At 36.8% G+C, this 24,404-nt stretch overlaps 1 protein-coding gene across 2 annotated transcripts in view; it reads right to left on the minus strand.

Moving 5' to 3' along the window:
- The window catches only part of EDIL3 (EGF like repeats and discoidin domains 3), a 407,373-nt gene that overhangs the window by 80,078 nt on the left and 302,891 nt on the right, over nt 1–24,404 (minus strand). For both annotated transcript variants that reach the window (XM_019806447.2, XM_011232960.3), the window contains one exon: nt 21,253–21,437. In XM_019806447.2, coding sequence (XP_019662006.1) covers nt 21,253–21,437 — 185 coding nt within the window. The remainder of the gene's footprint in view (nt 1–21,252; nt 21,438–24,404) is intronic.

The raw sequence follows: 24,404 nt of genomic DNA on the forward strand, positions 1-24,404 counted from the left end.
ACTCTTCAGAAAGGGCTGGACTTTGGACGTGCTCACTGGGGAAAGTCAGGCCCCTCAGGTTTGAACTGCTCCTGGGTCCAAAGGTCACACTTTCAAGCCTTCTGTGTCCTCAGCCTTAATAGGTGTAGCCCATCAAGGAGTCACCAAGGCTTTGCTCTCAGGCTTTTTTTTTTAAATCATAATTTGCTTCTCTGGTGTAGACTATTCCAGTGTGGGTTGCTTCTCTGGAGACGAGGTTTCTAACCCCTATACGTTCGGTCCTGTCTGCATATGGCACTGCTTTTCCCTTACTATTTGGGGGATTGATTTCTTTTTTGGGGGGAACGATTAATTTCAACTTATTTCCTGACCAAAATACAACTTTGCATAGGAAAAATCTAATCACTTGACCGATGAGAATTAGTAACATGTTTTCATATTTTCCATACTTTCTTAATTTTTTTCTTCTTACTTCAAAATTAAACTAAAGCATTTAAGATATATATTATTCAAAAATATTAAAATATCAACCCGTTGGCATGAAACACCTAGGGGAAAAAAGGTTTGGGAAAAAATGCGAAGAATCTGGTATGTCTAGAGTTCTGGTACATTTCTGTGAGTCACCAGTGACCTACACAGAGTTGCTCTCTCTGAGGGATATACTAACTTAGTGATTGGACTCTGAGCTGTACTGGGACTACATTTTTAACATGGTCATCTGACAAAAAGGGTCTGTTCTCTTAACCCCCAGAACTATCTTTCTGACACAAGAACAAAGTCTCTCTTTTTCTCTGCATGGTCCTCTCTAGACGGGATGCTCTTTAGTGAGAGAAGAGGGAGCACTGGCTGGCTTGTAGCCACTCTCAAACCAGGAGAATGCAGGGCAAGACTGGGAGACCCCCTGGAAAGACTCTAGGTTATGGTGTTGGACACAAAAGCTCTGTGCAGCTACCGCATAAAATCAGAAGACCAGAAATGTGACAGATAGTTAAAAAGGCTTCAGTATTTAAATTTACTCATTTTTAAAGAGTAATTTGTTATGTATTTTCTAAATAGTTTAATCAATTTTACTAAAATTAGAAGAGCCGCACATCACAGGTGCGTAATTACACTTGTCATTAAACACAAACACAGATGCATGCAACGAAATTAGATGCAATCATTTCATTGAGAAAAGAATGGCACTTGTTTCTCATTTCTCATTTTTGATTCAAAAAAATAAACTAAGCTTTGTTTTTTCTCGAAGACTAAAGGATATGTTGTGTGCAGTTTGTAAAACAAACAAACAAACAAACAAACGTCCACATTTTAGTGAGGAATTAGTGATCAGGTCATTCTAGAAGTAATGGAGAGAAACTTTATCAGATCACAGGTGAGGCTTCCATCACTGTAGTCATGATGATCATCACCACGTCACAATCAATTCTACATGGGAGACAATGCAAAAAGCAAATGTGCCTTCAACCTATCTAGAATGGCCCTTGCTATAATTTTGCCTACTATGTTATATCCATGTGGGGAAACAGGGCAGGGGGGCTGTCCATTACTTATATCCCAACAATATGGTAACAATTTTCATGGATGTCCTCTCATTCCAGCTCCACAATAATCCCTTTAAGTAAAGTTGGCCTCATTATGAAGATGAGGAGACCTGGGGAGACGAATTCATCTGCCCTGCTAGTAAGGATACAAATTCTAGCAGCAGGGTTAGAATGTGAACCCTGTACTGGGATCTATTCTGGTATTCTCCCTCCTCACCAGTCAATAAACACCCAGAAGACGAAGCCTTCTCTAGCCTCTGCCAGACAGGCTTTATCACTGATATCAAGTCCCACCATGTACGTCCTGTAGGCCTGAGTGAGACAGCCCTCTCAGTACCTGAGCTTTTGGAATCCAGATGTTATATGGTGATTTATTTTTTGTTTCTCTGTGACATTGCTTTTTTTTGCAGACTGTAAGACTATACTGATGTTTTCTGAAATGGGCTTTGATATCGGAATGGATTGCTCTAACCAATATGACTTTGGAAATAATTAAACTGAATCTCACATCAGAATTCTCATTAAAATTAGCTATAGATAAAAAATAATTCATTTGAACATCTGTATAAATAAAGTTTTTTATTCTAGACTTGATGTAATTTTAGGGCAATAGGGAGCAAAGTTCATCCTCATGTTGATATGGCTGAATTTCAGTAAAGATCTTGCTGATTAATTCAGCTTTCTCAGGCTGGGATCATAATCTCATTTCCCTTCTTTCCAACTCTTATTATAGAAACTTCTCAGTTTTAATATTAAATGATATGTTTTTACCTTTTCTTAGCTAGAGGATTAAGAAATAAAATCAGTTACTTTTTTATAAAAATGATGAGGAGCCCTTAAAATTAGATTCATTTAATTCATAATAAATATTTATGTGAATACTTCTTGAAATGGGTCATTCATTGGTACAACTATTCCATTAAACATTATAAGGTTCATTTTAGTATTACGCTGTCACTTTATTTAAAATCACATGGAGAGAACATATTGGGTAATTCACCTAAAGTTTCATTCAAACTGTTAGGAACTGAACTTCTTTCAGTTTCTCAGACACACTATACTTTCTTTTATCTCTTGAATTACTTATACTGTTCCTCCTGGAACATTCTTTTTACTCCATCTCCCTCCTACTTGCAGATACAACTAACTCTTCTCCCTTTCTCTTGAATTACTTATACTGTTCCTCCTGGAACATTCTTTTTACTCCATCTCCCTCCTACTTGCAGATCTATCTATCTTTCTTTTCTTTCTTTCTTTCTTTCTTTCTTTCTTTCTTTCTTTCTTTCTTTCTTTCTTTCTTTCTTTCTCTTTCTTTCAGATTTTATTTATTTATTTGAGAGAAAGAGGAAGAGAGAGAGAGAGAGAATATGAGCATNCTTTCTTTCTTTCTTTCTTTCTTTCTTTCTTTCTTTCTTTCTTTCTGATTTTATTTATTTGAGAGAGAGAGAAAGAGAGAGAGAGAGAGAATATGAGCATGGCAGAGGGAGAGGGAGAAGCAGACTACCCACTGAGCAGGGAGTCTGACACAGGACTTGATCCCAGGAGTCTGGGATTATGACCGAGGCTGAAGGCAGGTGCTTAACCGCGGAGCCACCCGGCACCCCAACTCTTATTTTCTAGATCTCTACTCAAATATCACTTTCTTAAGATGTCTTTCCTGGTCCCCAGATAACATCAGACTTCTACTATATGTTCTAATAGATTCTTCTATTTTCCTAGAATACTCATTTTTCTTTTATTTCTTGTTATGTTCTAATAGATTCTTCTATTTTCCTAGAATACTCATTTTTCTTCTATTTCTTGTTTATAGCTCTGTTTTTATGAGCTACAAACTTCTTAAGAGCAGGAAACTTGTCTTTCTTCTTTTCCTCTACATACCCAGAGTCTGGACTTAGAATTCACCCAATAAATGTCTGTTGCATGAATGGGTAGTACTGAGTAATGCTGCAAAAATGTGCAAATTTTGTTTAAAAAATCTCACAGGATAGCATGATAAAAAACTACTGAAATGAGAACCGGTAATCACACTTTGTGCTATTCCCTCCACAGTAACCTGAATTGACAGTTGTGGATGATGATGTTAAATACTCAGGGGGCCTGTCTCTCCTACAGATTGCAACTGTAGATTGGGGTCAGTATGTATAGACTCAGTACATCAAACCTGACTTCTCACTATGGAGGATCATTCTGGGTTCTTTCTGGGTCAGTTGGGATTTTGAAGCATGAACTGTAGGCACCATACTTTCTCTCTCTGGATACCAGGCAGGCATCAATAAAACAGACATTTTCATTTCCATTTGTGTGATGATATTCCATCTACTTTAAAAAAATTAGGAAACCCAGTTCCAGAGAAAGCAGGTCATCTGCCCAGGGGCTTACTATAAATTAGTGGCACAGCCAAACAAAAATTCTCCTAATTTGTATTTTTAAAGGTTAAACTTTCTAAATACCTAATTTGAAGACATTTCTTTAGAGTCCAATACCTTATTGCCTAGGACAGCAACTCTTAGGTAGGGATTTTAAGGAGTCCTGCATTCAACATTAACATGGAGGTGATTCTAAAAGCCACTAAGGACTTGAGGGATTCCAGAATAATGCAATTGCAAAATTGTAAAACTTTAGTTCTATGAGAGAACTTTTCTTATTTTGAGTTGTTTGATAGCTAAGTTTCTTCAATCCTATTAAACTGCATCTTTCTATTTCTGGTATTTAGTCTCTGCTTGTCAGTAAAAGCCACTGTCTTGGCCACAGAAGGTGACAGGCTTAGCCAAAATGATCAAACCCTGCTTTTCCCCCCCTCCCCTAGCTAAACCCCATCTCATCAAAAAATATACCAAATCAGAAGCAGCAGGTATCGATGCTGCCCCTCTTCTCATCCATCAAGTCACCTCAAGCTTGCAGCGTTTGGCTGTACAGATTGTGTCCCACAAAAGGTACCCGGCTGAGAGGGTGACATGGGGCTGGATGGCTTCCTGGGTTCTGCGCATCCAGTGTCCTGGCATTGCTGCTGCGTTCAGAGGAAGGGTACTCTGGAACACACATACCCTGTGAGCATCCGGGGGCCCAAGCTCACTCTCATTCTGGGGCTATGATGTTCCCTTGTTTCTTCTCATTGGGTTTCTGCTCTGTCTTCCTATGTCAGTTCCCAGTCAGGCCAGCTCGACAAAGCTTCTGCCTCACTGGAGCATGGAACTTGTTCTGCTTGGAGAACCATGGCTCCTCAGCTGAACCTGATCAGGACCCATATCTCTTGATGCGTATTTCTCTTTTCAGACTCAGACTACAAAATTTGCCACCAATGGTGTCATAGTCACTGTGTCATTCTTTGCTAATACCTGGGCTATTTTGTGTGTATATGTGTGTACATGTATTTATCATCATTTACAATTATTTATTATTTGCTTCATCTTCAAGCTCTGCTCATCATTCTTTGCTTTCCTCCTCACCTGCACTTGCTCGGTCATTTTCTTTGGTGAGCAAGTCTCTGCAACAGCTCTCACTTCCACGTCCCCACTTAACTTTTTAAGCATTTAGCACCTCCCTCTCTGTCCTTATGTTCTGAAATAGGACAGAATGACAGAAGCAAGTTATACATTAAGGGGCTTTTTTTTCTCTAAGTCATATCTCAAGACTGATCAAAAGCTGGGGGACTATTTCTTACTTGAGGTTCTTATTTCAAAATCAACTAAAATGAAAACCCTTTCCATTGTCTTGAACAAACTAAATATCTTCATAGGCCTGTGGACGACATAGCAAATGACAATTTTGGATCATAAAGGTCAAAGGGATGATGGATTATTGGCATATGCCCCAGACAGGGCATTCAAATTAAAAATTAAAAAAGCATCCAGTGCCATCTGGTAAAAACTTGGCTGAGTTTGAAGCGTGCCTACTGCTATTGGTCTGCAACCTCTGTTGAAACATTCTTTGCAAAACGAGCTAATTTTGTGCAGTCATTATCATGAATACTATAAAATGTTTTCTTTCTTACCCAACTCCTATCAATTCCACTTCATTGACGGATAGCTCCTTTTGGGTGAGGTCCAGAGTAGCATTGTTATAACTACCACCATATTCATTCTTCTTATCATTAACTATTTAATGTGGGTTTACAACAAATAAGGTATTTTGCTGAATATTACATCTGTATTATATAACTTAAAGCTTAGAATAACCCTATAAATAAGTATTAGTATTCCTATTTTGTACATTCTTTGTCCTTCGGTTTCAAGACTAAAAATTTAAAGAACTTGCTGGTTGACTTCCTTCTGGCCTCATGAGACTGCTGTGGTTGTCAGATAAAACTATATGACAGTGACATCATGCTCCTGTGCCCAGTTTTGTAATACAAATCAGGACCTACTATCTGTTTTCTTCATTTCCAAAATCTTCCACTCAGAAAAGAGAAGCATCACTTCAACTCCCAATCATTGACCAAGGTAAGTCTCATGGAAAAGCATGAAATCAATTGGTAAGAAGGTTTATTATCCTCTTTTAGAAAGGAGAACTGCAAGGGAGTAGCAGCAGTGAATCTTTTGAAAAATAATATAAACTTTCATGTTTGATCTCTTCAACAGGTATCATGTATAATTTGATAATAAGCTAGAATAGGTACTTGGTAGTTTAAAATTTTGTAATTAAATTCCCATGTAAAAAACAAACTATAATTTAACATATTGAGATATGGATGTTTTACATTCTTGTCTCATTAATTTAATATCATAACAAGTATGGGACTCCTATGATTGCAACTTGATGGTCTTGAATATAACTGTCTCCTAATTAGCTTTAATTGGCCAGTTTAATACTATTGTTCATTTCTCCATTTTCTTTGTAATTCTATATGCATCGGGTAAAGTGGTAGAAAAATAATAAGCCTGATTTATTTGACTTTTCTGAGGAAATAACTGTCGCTTCTAATTTATTTTGGACATATTCAATACTAGGTAAATTTTTCAAAATTATAAAGGAAATAGTAAGAAATAAGATAGATTCCTCTAATATGTTTTGCATTTATTTGATCCATTAAAAAAACACCTTTGAAATGAATATATTTATGTCCTTTATAAATAGATTTTAGTATATTAAAAAAACTCAAAGAATGAAACTTCCTAAAGAGATTCTATACTTTCTATATTTAAACCTGATTAGTATTTTAATTCATGATCGTTATTTATAGATAGAATTTCTCAAGTCCTGTATTTTTCAGTTGCATTTTCCCCCAAGACCTGAATAAGAGGGAGAATACTGTTTTTCTATCATTATATTCTCATAGACGTCTAAACAAACAAACAAACAAAAACAATCCCAAAACAATCAGTGCATAGACTTTTCTAAAATGTAATGACTTTTTCACCATGAATTTTTCTTAAATATTTGGCACTGTCCACTTCTTGTTGGTTAGTATGGCCTGGCAGATGCAAAAAAAAAAAAAAATAGTTGTCCATTAATATGAAAAGAGAGCTCAAGAAACAGCAGAGTATGTTGAGATTCTCTTCCACTTTTTGCTCTTAGAGTGGCTTTCCTCATTTGGTAGGTTGGGGCCAAGGTATTTTTTAATTTCATACCTGAGGACAGAGTGGTGGCTTCAAGGAGTTGCTAACTCTGAGGTGACTGGAAATTTTTGGTTTCTCCTTCATCTCTCTATAAAACAACTCTAAATAATCACTGTGTCATAACTTATGCTTGCTTTACAAGTACAGCTTAAGGGAGTGTCTTCGGCTTCTACCTTCCCTGGACAATTCCAACAAGAGGCCTCTTTAAAACCCATTTACAAGGAAGTTTTGGACTTCTATCTGAAAAACTCACCTTGGGGGGTGGAACATGGGACTATGTTGGTAGCTTCTTTTACAATACCTGGTTCGACTGGGGTAACTCCCCAAAGGAAGTGACTTTCCAGAAGGAAAGCTAGACTGATAAAGCAATACATAATCTTGCTAGGGCCAGGAGAGGGTTTCTCCAGCGTTATTCAGATAGTTAAGTAGAACAATTATGGAAAAATCCAGTAGTGTAGGCAACTTTTGGAATACATGAAATAACCTGAATCAAAGCACGGGACTCAAAGTAGTCTATTTCCTCCTTTAGCTTTGTCTTTTGATTAAATATAATACAGCCAAAGGATTTGGAGTCAAAATAAGCTCCAGTACTGCTAATCTCTAGGGTTTCTGTTTTAAAATGCTGAGAAAGAGGCAGGAAAGACTGCTCCCATGGGGCACTTATTCCATTCCAGGCACCTTGCAGAATGTTTTATATATGTAATTGCATTCAATCTTCCAACAGCCTCAGTGGAGTGGGCATTTACTGTATTTCCCAGGTGAAGAAACTGATGTTTAGGGGGAAAATACTGTTCCTATTGTCACACAGCCAGTAGGTAAGGGGATCAAGAGTTGAGTTTAGGTCATAAAAATTGTATCTTTTTATAACTGGAATGCACAGAGCCTAAAAACTTTGAGGATCTTAAATGCCATCTAGTGGCAATTTCTACAAATTGTAGACACAATATCCCAAATGTCATTAAGAGTCACTCAGGGGCATTCCTGGCAACTTCAGTCAATTCCTATGATGGAGAATATTATGCTGAGTTCCTATATATTAAGAGAGACTGACTTCCAGAGTGTATCACCTGGCTTTATGTTTGGATCCCAAAAGGTTCATCTTATCCTTAGAAATCCATGAAGTACAGAAGAGCCAGAATAGTGGGGTTTTTTTCTCCCCAGAACAAAACAGGGATGAATAATATTGAAGTGGAGGTCAATTTAAGCATATTTATGTGGGAGTTAATAAACTATTGACTCTGCAATATCTATTCATCTGGAGTATAAGTGCACTGCAAAACCAATTATAGATGAGCAATCTATTAAAACTATTATTTATTGACTAAATCATCACTGTATCAACATCCCTTAGTTCAAGAAGAGGTGCCAGGGTAAAGAACTCGAATGAGATAGAGTAAATATAGGGTTGCTGGATTAAGCAAAAAAAAAAAAAATACAGGAAGTCCAGTTAAATTTGAAGTTCAGATAAACAACATTATGCCTGTGTGCCTGTGTGTGTGTTTAAGTATGTTCCTTGCAATATTTGCAACACCCTTATACTAAAAAACTATTCTATTTATCATTTATCTGAAATTCTTAACTAAGCATTGAGTATTTTTATTTGATAGATTAAAATAAAAGAAAATGTATACAGTTTCACTGGTTACTGGATTACTTTGATTAATAAAATAATAGTAAATAACCCTTGATAGTAGTTATTTAATTATTACAAGCACTTATGTTAACACAATCCTATAAAATAGACACTATTATTTCTGTTTAGAAAGTGAGAATAGGGGCGCCTGGGTGGCACAGCGGTTAAGCGTCTGCCTTCGGCTCAGGGCGTGATCCCGGCGTTATGGGATCGAGCCCCACGTCAGGCTCTTCCGCTATGAGCCTGCTTCTTCCTCTCCCACTCCCTCTGCTTGTGTTCCCTCTCTCACTGGCTGTCTCTATCTCTGTCGAATAAATAAATAAAATCTTTAAAAAAAAAAAAAGAAAGTGAGAATATCGTGACACTAACAGGTGAAGTTATAGTCACACACTAGTTAGTGGCAGAGAAGGAAGGAGTTTGAATCCAGACAGTTTTGCTCTATAGAGCCTACCACCCTAACAGTTACGAAATACTGTTTCTTATCAGATATATCAATTAGTTTACAATTACTCTATAAACTACATAAACACTGACAATTTTTGAAAATATTATTCAAGAGATTTTCAACATGCATTAAGCTTCTACTTTAAATAAGGCCTTTTCATGAGACAAAAACAAATACTCCATCTTCACTGGACATATTGTACTCTCTGCAAGTGATACTTCAGGAATTGGTAGTGTTTCATGATCATTATTAGGAATATCAAAGAACTAAGTATCAAAAACCCTTCATTATTTAAATTCCATAATTCCGTATCCTAGAGCTTTAACGCTATACATATGTATGTATATGGTTCCCAGCCAGAGAAAACTGGAGATACAGAACCCATCACAGACCCCGTTTTAGATTTTAGATATGGTTCTATGTATGCATCTTTGATGTACATTATTTTTTTTTTTTTAAAGATTTTATTTATTTATTCGACAGAGATAGAGACAGCCAGCGAGAGAGGGGAACACAAGCAGGGGGAGTAGGAGAGGAAGAAGCAGGCTTACAGCAGAAGAGCCTGATGTGGGGCTCGATCCCAGAACGCCGGGATCACGCCCTGAGCTGAAGGCAGACGCTTAACCGCTGTGCCACCCAGGCGCCCCTGATGTACATTATTTCTGATAGAGTTAGGAGAAGCTAAAGATTTGTTGTTGGATTCATTCATTTAATAAAGTCAGATCAATGTAAGCTTGCTTTCTTTTAATTCTGTCTACTGGGACCATGACATTTATTTAATTTGAAGTGTCCTGATAATCTATCTCTAAACTGCGATTAGATTCATATTCAAATAATTTTCAATTCAACATACCTAAGCAAGTTCCATTAAAACAGTTGCCTCTAAATAAAAATGTTTGTCAGTCAAACCATAAATTGCCAATTCCTTTTCTCTCAGACTTCATGTTGTGCGAGAATTCCAGCATATATACTCCAAAATGCACATTTTCTATGCCTAATCCAAACTTAACAACATCAGCAGCTCTGTAGATGGGATTTGAGACTCTGCATTTTCAGCCAGCCCATGCCAGCTGATTCCAATGCAGGAAGTCTCCAAACCACACTTTAAGAAAATGACTTTGATTCCAACTTGCAAGAAGGTAGAAGCAGCTGGTGGTGTGCTTTCTCCCATTTTGAGTGTTAGAGCTGCTTTATTTTTAGAATTTCCCCTATTTCCCATTACAGAGCTTTGAGGCAGCTGTAGAAACACACACACACCCGCACGCACACACATATTTAGTGTTACAGTCTACAGTGCTCTTAGATATATTATCTTGTCTATATAGCTCCTCCTACATCATCAGACATATGCCTAACAGAACAGATGGGTCCTGTGGTACTTATGAAGAACCACCAAATCCCATAGCTTTGGGGATTAAAACTACAGTGCTTTTTTATGAAAGAAACAAAGGCTGAACCTCAAATAGGTGGTAGGATATTGGGATGGGGAGAAAGGTGACACAGAGCTTAACTGGAATAACAGTTATTCAATTACCCTTGCTTGTATTTTATTCATTTACTTTAAGCCCACTTAACCATATTTGGTTTTGTTAATTATGCTGCATATAAGATGTTAATAATAATCTTATGCAATTCCACAATTATAATTAATACAATTTTGAATGCATATAAAATTCTATTCTACTTTTTATTTTAAAACTATAGAACAAGGTATCATAGATACTAATTAATAGTGCTAGTATCATAGATACTAATTAATAATGCTTATAGGTAAATATCTCTTGGTTTTTTCCTTTCTTATATTGGATAACCTTAGAGGAAATGTTTTTTATCAGTTTTTAGCTGTACAAAGAAATAGTACAAATGGGCAAATGAACCTATTCTATTGAATACACACACACACACACACACACACACACACACCTCTGTTTCCTTTAAATTTTTCTCTATCAAAAGCCATTGACCATGTAGAAGAGAAGATTGATGGAACAACAGAAATTTCATTATTCAAAGAGCCCATAGTCTGACTTCTTAAGTGAGGAAATTCTGCAAGGAACGTATTTGTAAAACAATGATGCTTTCATAGTTCCAAGTTCCCATTGTTCAACAGCGGTGAATGCTACAAAATGTCTATTGCTTATGTTTAGTGTCCCATTTCACTACAAAACAGTGAATATCCTAATATGAATTATACTTTAAAATTTAATGCACATCAGCTACAAAAGCCTCCCTCATTGCGATGAAGAGCGAGAACTTTACACCGTGAACGTAGAGAAGGCAAAGCCAGGAAGTGTAGGAACACTTGCAGGAGGATGAACTTCACAGTATATATATTTAAAGGTAAGTTTCAGTGATGATCCTCTGTCACTTTAAGGGAAAATAGAGTTTTAAAGAAATTATCAAATGTACTTTTCAATAAATGAGAGTAAAATTTTTTACCACTGAGTGTCCAGTATTTGTGTACTATCAAAACTTCTCTAGCTAAGCTTTTTAGCTCATAGGAGATATTTCTTAAGAAGCAAAATGTTCACATGCTACTTTCCTTGCTTAGAGTGGTTAGTGTATAGAGCCCATCTATTCATGACATGGACCCACTATTCTTCAGGTACATCTAGGCTCACTTTAGCTTATGGGAAACATTCTTTCTGAAACAGAAGTGAAAATAATGCTTTGAACCCACTTCGGCAATTTTAAATGCTTGGCTTGTGCAGATACGGACATAGAATTGATGACATTGTTGTGATATTGTGTAGGTCTGTCACAAAAATAGAAGAATGCAGTGAATTGGAAAACCCTACTTCCAAATACACATGTTTTGCATATATTTGGCTATACTGAAAAAAAAATAATGAAAAAAAGGCTGCTAAGGTTAGACTTCATTCTACATGATGCCAAATGCAAATAGCCATGAAAACGGGCACTCAATGGAAAACAGAGAAACTGGAATTTGGGGTCAAATTCTGACATTTAGAGGATTAGGGTATATAACCTCTGTAAATTGTTTCTTCATGTCTTGAGATAGAATACTTTATACAAATAATTATATATACCCAGATTATTATAAGGATACAGTGAAAATTATTAGGAAAGCCCTTCAAAACCAACACAGTGCTGCAGAAAGGCAATTTAATTGGTAGAGAATATCCTCCAGTGGTTCCTGGAAATGTTAAGGCAGTCATTTTTAAAAAGCACTCTGTGATCAAATAAGTTTGAATATCTCCAAATAAAACAAATCTCTCTCCTACTGGATTCTTAAGGATCCTATGCTAAGATTCATTTGAATCAGTAACAGAGAAGAGGATATAGGCTTTACCAAATATATTTCAGTACAGAATTTTTTTTTTTTAAAGAGCCTATGGAAGCAGTGTTTTCAGGGTACATTTTGGAAATGCTCATAAAAGTTATCATTTGGTGAGAAAGGGAACGAATTTGTTTTAGAGTACTGCATGTTTAGGATGAAAGAGTGAAGATATATGTTATCCTCATTTTATCAATTCATAATCACACTGAGGAAGAGAGGACCTTTTGGAAACTCTAAGTCTGTAGTCAGGAGGACTGAATTCTGGTAGTAGAACTATCTGAAGAAAAGGAATATCTGGAAAAATAAAACTTTTGAGTGTCAGAAGCAGGAACCAAGAAAGCTAAGACTGAAGTCAGTTGTGGTCACAAGCTGAACCCAGAGAAGCCAACAGTAAAGGGAGCACTTAGTGGCCCTTTGAGAGCCAGGCTGGGCTGAACCTTCCACGGGGATGAGGGTGGATCATAAACAGACCATCAACTTTGAGAGGGCAGAGCTGGAAACAAAGCACAGAGTAGATAAACCAAATGACAAGGACACAGGAGGCTTAGGTGAGAGGAGGGGAATCAGACACACCAGGACTTGAAGGACATAGATGGCAGGTCAAAGTGAGAGAACAGCATCTTGACATCTTGACAGACCTTGGGCAAGGGGCCTAAGGGGTGAGTCAACAAATCGAAACTCTAGTTGGCCTTGGTACTAAGACCACAATCTATCCTAGCCAAGAAACATATCTATTTTTTCTCTGAAATACATTTTACTTCCAGAATGTAATTATTTGGAAGCAGTAGGCAGATATATCCTTATACACACCTTAAAAAATCTAAGAGAAGACTCTAACCAGAGGTTAATATGGAAACAGGCATGGTTAGGTGGACCTACTCTTCCCAGGAGACAGACTCTGCCAGTGAACTACAGTAGCAGCACGAAACAAAGACATTAGAGATTTGAAAGTCACTTCACAGAGGCATGTTTTCCCCACAGAAATGTGAGTTTAATGCGAAAAGAAAATGAATGTGATATTTGCTATAAATAAATTTATTTTATGTTGACATTAGCTAGCAAATAAATACTTCATAAATGAGAGACATCTTAATCATGAATGTAAATGAAAATCAGATGACCTACTCATCATAGCACCATTGGCTTTGAAAAAAAAGTACAGGTCTTTAGGATAAACCAAAGCAACTGGAGCAGGTGAGTGTAACTGTGATCAGGAGTCTGGAAAAGAGCAGCATTCTCTAAAATGCAGGGTAAGTACAACGACATGCCACCAAGCTGTAGGAAAAATTAGAATTTCTGTCCTATTTCATACTAGTTTTATCTTAAACAAAACAAATAGGAATCACATTTAAAAAAAATTTGATGTGTGCCTCTGTGTGTGTGTGTGTGTGTGTGTGTGTGTGTGTGTGTGTATCCAATGGTCAGCAACACTAAATAAAATTTTTACAGTGTGGAGCCACAAATTTAAAGGGCAAGCTAGGTGCACAGAAATACCAGGAGCTCTCCCTTAAGACAAGGTAAGTGGTCAGGGCTATGTACTGGGCTCTGAAACGGTTTCCTTATCCAACAAATATCCCCTGGAAAAAGGAGTCACCTCACTCATTGAACAGTCTATAAAATATTGTGGTAAAAGTAGGCACACGAGCTTCCTGGCATGTTTCAAGTTCCCCTTCTATTGCTGGCTGGCCCTGAATCTTTAGCAAGCCTCTGACTCCCTGTGGCCTCGTTATAAAACAGACATAACTTAGTCACTGAGAGAGTTCCTTTAAAGGCAAAACAAGATTACTGATTAGAGGAGATTCTCATTGTATTTGGAAGCCTTCACAAATGCTTGTCTTATTTGAATCAGTATTCCCAGGTTCTAAATTTCACTCACTGGCATATCCTCAGCTCATATTTTTAGAGGAGAATTGTTACTATTCTTAAAACCATATCTCGTTAATAAAAGATAACGAATATGTCACAAAATTCATTTGCACACAAAGGAATCAGAAGTCATTTAATTCTGATTATCACAAAAACACGAATGGGCCTGCTGTGCACACACCATTCTTATAAGTCCTGCTGTTCAGCTTTTCAATGGTCTGAAATACTTCTAAGCTGAAGCATTCAATTCCCCCCATTTCTGTTTATTGCTTCTGGACTGTTGGATCATGACAATTAGGGCGTCAGTAATCATACATGCAGGCAGACACAGTGCCAAACAATCTTGCAGTTCCTTGTACCTGGCATTGTGCTTTGCAATAGTACGTGTCTCAAAAATATTTATGCAAAATTTTAAATTACGAAGCCACTTAATCTCTGAACCACAAAGCTTTCCTCCAATTTCTATGTACCGAGGCTTGTTTCCAAAAATGCACCCTGCACTTAATCTAATGTACACTTTAGAAGCTATTGTTTTGTACATTTTTCATAACTTGCTATAGGTCAATGCTAGTGTATTAGTGCTTCATAATGGCTTAATATGTCTCATTGCTTTGTCTCATTTGTCTTAGGGGATTCTTATTTTTTTAAGCTGTTTATAGAGAGATATACACTAACCCACAGAAATGACACAAAGTTAGAACAGGTGGAAAGGTGGGGGAATATTTAAGGTATTAAGTAGATAAACTCTGTATAATATATAAGTTAATTTTTTTAAAGAGTTATTTTAAGGTTATACGGTTATATCTGCAACACTAAGTAAATCATATGATATCTTTCTGGAACCTTCATCAGAAATTACCTGGTGGTCCTGATAATTTTCTGATTACTTTGGACGTGGTCAACCATTATGTAAGATACCAGAATCTTAGATGTCTGAGAGTTTTTATTTATTTAAAAAAATTTTTTTTTTTCGACAGAGATAGAGACAGCCGGCGAGAGAGGGAACACAACGGGGAGAATGGGAGAGGAAGAAGCAGGCTCATAGCGGAGGAGCCTGATGTGGGGGATTCCATAACGCCGGGATCACTCCCAGAGCCGAAGGCAGACGCTTAACCGCTGTGCCACCCAGGAGCCCCTGTCTGAGAGTTTTTAAAAGGAAGGTTGCCTGGGAAGTTACCTTTTTAAAAATATACACATTTAATTTCATTTATTTAATTTTTTTAAAGTAAGCTTTACATCCAGTGTGGGGCCCGAACCTACAACCCTGAGATCAAAAGCTGCATGTTCTACGGGCTGAGCCTGCCAGGCACCCCTATAATACTCACATTTTAGACGAACAAGAGAAAAAACTGAGTTTTAGAACACTGATATGATCCGTCAGCCCTAAAAAAACAGATTTTTGGACTTCAAACTATGCACTCAGTGTACTAGATTGAGTCTGGCTGCACTTCCCTTCGCCTTCTAAGTTCTGGCTATATAAATACACTACTCAATTTTTTTTTTTTTTTTGCTCATTAAAAGTTTTTCCCCTAATTGGATGGCAGAGATTCCCTTTGATATTGTAAACTTACAAAAAAATTGAAAGATGATGTATAGTCTAAACAAAGTATAGACATCTTTGACTCATTTCAGAAACTCCAAAATGTACTAACTTTATGAAAGATGGAAGCTGTTTCACAGTCGTACATAAATTGTTTCATTACTTGATCTCTTTCAGATCTGCTTTATAACTGAACCCTTCATGTGGACTTATGGGTTAGTATATATGAGACTGTGGAAGAGTGAAATGGAAATTAGAATATTTCTTCATATTGCCAAATGTTTTCCAGGGACCTAAAGGTACCTTGATCCCTTCCTTCAGCTCCTCTGTAAATAAATTGTCCAAAGGGCAAGAGAAGTTAAAGGCTTTAAAGAAGTTATGAATTTTATGGCTAGGATACCCCCTTTTAAAAATCTGAAACAGACTGAATTACGTAAGGTTTATTTAATTTGAAAACTTCAATTGCTTTCTTACACATTTCCACAAAATTAGTACTGAAATGAAGCTGTGTAGGGTTAGCTGCAATTTTGACAAAGGTCAACACTAAGGTGCGCCGCCTAACAACTCTATCAATTCTACTGATTTGGTTGAAATATTATGCAGACTACCTTAAATTAGAAAATGTCTCATGAAATAGATCAAGAGGTCATTTCCTAGGTGATCTGGTGACATTTTCCTTCCTGTTAGTCATTTATATTATGCTACCCTTCATGAAATCCGAAAAACTTTTAACCAGACTCAGTTACGGATGGTGACTTATCCATGTTCTATAGTCACCACCAATAAGGCAATGAATTCATGCACGATAGATTCACTATAAGAGAATTTATGTCTTATTTTAAAAAGTATTTTTAATCAATCCAAGTTAAATCTTAGAGTGCTCCCTGTACAGCTGTTTCTACTAGACAAAAATATTTCTTCACAATTTATAAGATTATCATCAGTAATGCTCCTACCCCTGTTAGAATGTCATTAAACATCTCAATTCCATGCTGAATTTTAAGCAGTTTGTATAATCTGGGCATAAATAAGAAGGGAATTTACTCAATCTCTTGAAAACCCACTGAACATGGTCATAAAAACACATAAACATCTAGTAAAAATATGATTTCAGTAGAGAACATTGCCAAATGACATAATGTGCATTTAAAGCTATTATTATTACTACTACTCGCAGGTAAAGATCGGAAAAATCTGCCACCACCTAGAAGAAATTTGAAATTTTTTGTTTGCTAATGCAAATTTATGTAATTTATCAACACTGCTCACAGTTTGCAACTGAGTGGTAGTATATTGCTTCACATTTCATCGTTTTATTGGATAATCCCTTTTGGAAGAAGCAAAGAATATGGACACATATCTTCATTCTTAGTTATGACTGGTGGCATCGGATTATGCTCTCCTGAGATTATATAAGTCACCACAAAGAAAAAAAAAAGGGAGCTACCCATTGCTGGAAACCTACTATGTGCTTCCTTAGTTCTGTCATTTGTCTAATTGAATCCACCTTAAAATATGACAAAACTTCTGGGTCCTTTGTTTAGAAACTAACCACAGAAGATAATTGATCCCAAAGAATCTCAGTGAGCGAAATGTCATTTTACACATTTTTGCCACTTTCTATAGGAATAGCATAATGATTTCACGATTAACAGCACATCAAGGACGTTAATCAGTCTGGTAAGATCACTTCTAAAAAATAACACAAGAACATTTGCTTGAGAAGCATCTGAGATTTTGACCATATTATAGAAGAAACTGGAAGAAACCTTAGAGTAATAATAAGAATAAAATGCTAAAGTGGTATTTGAATACATAAGAATTCTTTTAAAAGAATATCTTAAAGAATTCCTTAAAATACATAACGACTGGGCAAAAGGGCATTTGGGAAGGTTTCTTTTATAGCAACTATTTCCAGATATTATCCAAATAGGTTTTGGGAAAACCTATTAAACTGAAATAAAACTTTCATCATTAGAGGGTTATATGTATAGTTGATGAATAAAAGAAATTTCTTAAAAATCCATTAGCAGGAGGTTGTTAATGAAAGAAGGGAATTTTAAATGACAGACATGGTTTTTCTTCTGAAGAGCTATTTCTCAGAACCGATGCATCTTGGTTAAAAGCACAGCTAAAACTTACAAATTCAGAAGTCTCAAGCAAGGACAAAAACTAATGCTACACCAATAATTCAAAAACAAAATCACCCTATACATTTTCTGTAAAAATGTTAATCTTATTTTCAAAAAAGATACTAACAAGCCTAACAAGGTACAGTTGAACAGATTATATTCTCTTTAGGAGAATACACTAAAAATAGTCACAATTCTGAGCATTTTCTTGCATTATGTCAAAAAAGAAAAAAATAAATGTAAGAAAATATGTCAATTTACCTTGCCTTGGAGATTCTGAATATGTTTTGTCACAACAAAAAAATAGACATATACTGGAAGAACTGGTCCTTGAATTGACAGAAAATCTGTCACCAACAGAATGAATCAATTTCAGCATGCAAGTGACTTTAAGAAGACAGTTGAAAAGCCATCTTAAAAAAAGTGATGGATGGAGGTTTGGATTAAAGATTACACACTGATTCATGTAAAAAAATGTTTGTTTTATTTTCTCTTTCTAAACATATTTGCCATCGGCAATCCTTTCATGTGGATATCCTGGAGTCTACTAGCCTATCTGAGCTACTTACAGGGTATAAAATATTTTGTCTTATTCCACATGGCATTATGACTCAAAAATAATATTAGCTAAATCCAGTTAATCTGAGGTGTGACTAGAATATTTCCAATTAAAAAACTTATACAGCAACAAAGAACCAGTTTAACTTTGCCATCCAAGTCTAATAAATGGGAAAAAGTTTTTCTATGTTTTCCTCAAATTAAGAACTTGAAAACTTCATAAAGTCATGTATTATGAAAATTTAGTTCCTGTGTTAAAAAGACTAGATCTTTAACATGATATTTTATTTTTTTAGGATTTATTTATTTATTTTAGAGACACACAGAGAGAGAGAGAGAGAGAGAGAGAGAGAGAGAGAGAGAGAGACAGCGCATGCACACATGAGTGGGGGAGGGGTAGATGGAGACAATCTCAAGCAGACTCGCCGATGAGCCAGGAGCCTGACACAGGCTTCATCCCACAACCCACAAGATCATGACCTGAGTGGAAGCCAAGAGTCAAATGCTTAACCCACTGAGCCACCCAGAAGCCCCTAACATGAGATTTTAGATTTCTATTTCAAGTTTTTTTTTTTTAAAGATTTTATTTATTTATTGGAGAGAGGTACACAGTGAGAGAGAGAACACCAGCAGGGGGAGTGGGAGAGGCAGACGCAGGCTTCCCGCTGATTAGGGAGCCTGATGTGGGGCTCGATCCCAGGACCCCGGGATCATGACCTGAGTCGAAGGCAGATGCTTAACAACTGAGCCACCTAGGTGCCCTTTAGATTTCTATTTCTATTTAGATTTCTATTATTATTTTATAATTTGAGGATATTACCAGTTGGGGACCAGAATGATACGCCATCTAGGCCCAAATCAATAACTTGAACTACACTTTGAACTATTCATTTATCCACTTATTCATTCATTCAACAAATATTTATTGAATGCCCACCACGTGTCAGGTGTTATAACAGGTATTCAGTTAGGTACTGTACAACGAGTTGAGAAAGTCACAAGAGACAAATGTGGTTTCATCCCTCCTGGAGCAAGCAATCCAATCTGAGAACACAATTTCCAATAGAGTGTGATAACAGACAGTGAGAGAACTACCGAGGACACAGCAGTACTCGGCAGAGCTGCGTACTACTGTGTGGTAAAATGAAACGGTAGTAGTAGCAAAGCCTTCCCAGAGGAAAGTACAACCAAACTGCAGCTGAGGACGTCAGCCACACAAGGCAGGGGGTGCTAAGGGTAGAGGTGCTCTTTCTATTCTTTTCCACCAGGAGGAGGACATTTATAAAGGCACCGAAAGAGAGAACATTTGGTTTGAGAAAGTGAAGCAAATTTAGAAGAGTGTGGTAAGAGATGAAATAGGGCCAACTCCTGCGAAAACTTCGAGGCTATATTAAGAAATCTGCACTTTATTCTGAGGCTGATAGGAAGCAAGTGAAGGGTTTTAGAAAGGGAGTAAGAAAATCATACTTGCATTTTAGGGGGAAAAAGAAACCACACTGGGTACAATTTGGGAAATGGATTTTTAGAGAGTGAGACCAGAAACAGGAAAGCTGGTGAGGAGGCTTCTGCTAAACCCAGGTGAGGGGGTGGTAGCCTAGATCAGGGAGGTGGCAGAAGGGACGGCGAGAAAGGAAATATACTGCGTGAGTGTGTGTGCGTGTGTGTGTGTGTGTATACATATACACCCTTCCCTCAAAAAGCTCATAAAACATTAAAAGGAGAAGAACACACAGAATTATCCTTAATGCATAATAGCTAATGAAAGAGCTCAATAAAGCTCCAGATCAATAGAGATCCAGATAGAATGTTAGGGGAAAGTAAAGAGAAAAGTGACAATTTCTACTGAGAAGATTGGACATTTCACGTGACTTAGAACAGACTCAGGTGGCAAATCTGGTTCCATGAGAGGTAATGTTTGTTGCTATTATAATTGTTTTTGTGATTTTCAGAAATGTAATGAATTACCACAGGTTTGAAACTCAGGGATACCGCATAAAAGTCAATAATAGAACTCATATCTTTCAAATAAAATGACCTCGTTATGCAATTAAGCTGTCTTACTTTTCTTTGCCACAGAAGACATTAACAAATTTGTGCATACTTAAAAGTACTCCACAATAAATGCATTTCAAGAAGATTGTTTTTAAAAAGCACTGACTATAACGGCACTTCATTTGCAAATGATAAATAGACTCTGCAGTGTCTATGCTTTCCTTCTCTAAGAAAGCTCTCTTATGAGAGTGTAATCAAATTGCTCCATTGCTTAGCAACCACAGGTAAAGAGCTAATAAGTCAGGAGTCAGGATTCTGTGGGAACAATCTGCAGGTCAACAGCATGATTTCAGGGTGGTCTGGAATCCTGCTGTGGCACTTTCAAACCAATACCCGTAGGAAGCATTAGAATAGGTGCGAGTTAAAATGCAAATGTTCTCATAATCGATTGAATTGACCTATATATATTGTGATCTGGTACAATCTGGGGCATCAATCTGATGGAAGCACCTATAAATCAACATCACAGTAAAAACAGCACATGGATATGGCTTCATAAGGAATTTTTGTTTTATCAATTTTAGGTAAGCCAAAGAGGAAGGTACGCTTAAATTAGAATGAAGGCAAGGACTCTGACATTCACCTAACCAACAGCAAATCTCTTAAGGAAGAAGAGCAGGTGCTGGTGGAACAGTTTTTGAAAATCTTACCTGTAACCACTGTGACTGGTCATTGTGGCCCGATGTCCAGGCATTCACTTTGCCCTGTTTGTCCAGCCGAGCTTTCCTTGGTTCCCAAGTGAACATGTCCATGTTGAGAGTCCTGAAGATGCTCGAGGCAGTGATCTGATAGTCTTGTATATGTCCTGATTTCATCCCCAGAGGCTCTGAACAGCCTGGAAGAAAATGAGAAGGGCTCCATGAGAAAAATAATTTATTACCCTGGAAGTTTTCTTCGTTCATTTTGGATAGGCAAAAGAAGATTAAGCATAAGGCTATTCATTTCCCCAAAGAGAAAGCATCTAAATTCAAAAAAGGCTATGATCAGAAATAAATCTGGAACAAAATCGAAAAACAAGATAGCCAATTCAGGCTATTTTGTCTGAATATATTTTGGAAAAATTGAAAACAAGGAAGACAATTCAAGCTACTTTTCTGTGATAGATGATTTTGCAAAATGAAAACAAGGCTGAAATGCTCTCTCCTGTCTCATTACTGATAGCCTCATGACTATTCCCTGGTTTTCAACAGTTTCATTGTGTCTTTAAAAAAGAACATTTTCTCACAAAGTATTTTTGCTTTTCTTTTATTTGTCTCCATAATATTGCAAATGAAAATTCCCTCAGTACAAAGTTATTTTCACAAACAGCTCCAATGGTATATTTCCAACTGGACAGTATTTTGTTTTCTGAGAAATGTCTGTTAATCTTTATCATGGATTCTTATAGCACCAACATGGCTTCTGGACGTTGAGGAAGCTTATATTTACTCAATGTGTACTGTGTGCCAGGCACTGAGCAACTATAGGATTTAAAGTAATAGATAATAGAAGAAAATAAGGTAATTCTAGCAAAAATCATTACTGCACAAGCCTTCTTATAAAAACTTACATTTCTATCATATTCGATAACCTCTAGTATTGGGTATTTTTCAAAGATTTCCAAATCTGGCACATATATTTTCAGGTTTGTCATGGTATGAAATTTGGGTTTGTTTGTTAATGGGAAATTGTGGGCATATGTCCACATGTGCCTGCGTGCACGCACACGCACATGCACACACATACACACACACACAATTTCTCAAAGACACTTACACAGAATTTTCCAATCTTGAATTGCAGCTGTGACAAAATTCCATTCACAAAGCTCATAACAGGAAGCATGATTCTATTATCATATTAGTCAGTGGTTTTTTTTGTTTTGTTTTGTTTTGATAATAATATTTTTTTATTATATTATGTTAGTCACCATACGGTACATCCCTGGTTTTGATGTAAAGTTCGATGATTCATTAGTTGTGTATAACACCCAGTGCACCATGCAATACGTGCCCTACTTACTACCCATCACCAGCCTATCCCATTCCCCCACCCCCCTCCCCTCTGAAGCCCTCAGTTTGTTTCTCAGAGTCCATAGTCTCTCATGCTTCATTCCCCCTTCTGATTACCCCCCCTTCTTTATCCCTTTTTTCTCCTACTGATCTTCCTAGTTCTTATGGTTGAGTCTTCCACAGGTACAATTGCTACATTTTTTGACCAAGGAACACACAATAGAGTTTGATCATCAAGAAAGCCAAGATGAAAAAGGGGATTTCTCCAATCAAGGCCATCTCCTAGTACTCTACTGGTTCCCCACTTACTCTCTCTGTGACCTTTTACCCATTATTTAACCACTTTACGCCTTGGTTTCCTCATCTGTAAAATGGTGGTAATAATAGAAACTACCTCAAAAATGTTCTAAGAAATTCATTAAATAAATTATTTAGAAACGGTCTGGCATATAGTTAGCATTCAATAAATGTTAGCTGTGCTTATTATTTCCATAAAGCTCATCTTGAAACATAACAACGTTAAGTCCCCAGATCAGCAGATCAGTAAGCACTAAATAATGTAGTAACTGATTGTATTTTCTGAAACTAGGCCATTTAAAGTCCAGCCTCTAAGAGAGGGGGCTTAGAACTGTTCATTGATAAATAATTCTTAACTACAATTAACTGTTTTCTGCTCTAGGCAATCCAGATCTCTGCCTTCTTGAGGCATCTCCATGTTTTGCTTCACCTCCACCTTCTAGGAAATGCCTCTCCTATGCAAACATGGCCAAAACTGACATGGAGGGTTAGCCAATTGTGTGCCTTAGCACAAGTCTTGTTAGAATTCAGGTGTAGGACCTAGACCCTAAGTCTCAGGATAAAAATAGTTCAAATTCCTAAATATAACTTCTGGAGGAGAAAAATTGCATGACAAATCTCAAAGATTTTAGAAAATTTCAAAATCTTAATGACATGCTATTTATCTGCTGGCAGTTCTAAGGTAACATGCATTGCCTGCATTATAGATTTCTGACTTTTCTATTATGACCACCAATGCTCCCCCCCCACCCCGCCCCACACACCCTGCCCTGACACTGGAATCTTTGTAAAACTGCTTGGCTTGCAGAAAGATACAAGGGAAAGGAAAGTTGTTTTTCTCCTTTTGTGATATAGTATTTGAAGCTGGATGCCTTTACTTTGACCATTTCTGCTTAGTCATAGAATTCATATCATATCTGCTCTGTTGTCTAATATCTAGCCCAGGGCAAGTGCTGAATAATTTGTTCAAATAATGGATGAATTAATGACTATTCCTTCTCTAATTATACTCATGATTCATTTCATTCTAACCATCTTAAATCATACCTCTTTCAGAGAATTTAGGGGACTTTCTTTTTTTAAGTGTCTGGGAAAAGATTAGCTGTTGATCTTTTGAGCAGGCTGAGAGATCTTGTAACAGCTTATAGAATACAGTAAGGCAGGCTTGTGCTACAGTGTTGCAGGGGATTGTGGGAAATCATTTGGCACATTATATTACTGTTTATTTCCAAGTGTTATAGCTAACCTCTCTGTCAATTTGCCTCGCACCATAAATTTTCCTTCTTATACACATGATTTCATATGTGTAGATTAACACTTTTACTAGAACGGACAGCACCTGAACAAAATGAAGTATTAAGAAAAAAATTGATTATTTCTGGAGTGAGGTGCCCTAGCTTTTAAAAGCATCCATTGAGAGAGTTTATCCTCTGCATGTAAGTTTGAAATCAATCTGTGAAATTGGGAGATGGGGTATGTCTTCTTTTTAAGAACATAAAATCTGTAAAGTGTCA

Source organism: Ailuropoda melanoleuca, chromosome 3 (assembly GCF_002007445.2).
Source record: "Ailuropoda melanoleuca isolate Jingjing chromosome 3, ASM200744v2, whole genome shotgun sequence".
Classification (NCBI taxonomy): domain Eukaryota; kingdom Metazoa; phylum Chordata; class Mammalia; order Carnivora; family Ursidae; genus Ailuropoda; species Ailuropoda melanoleuca.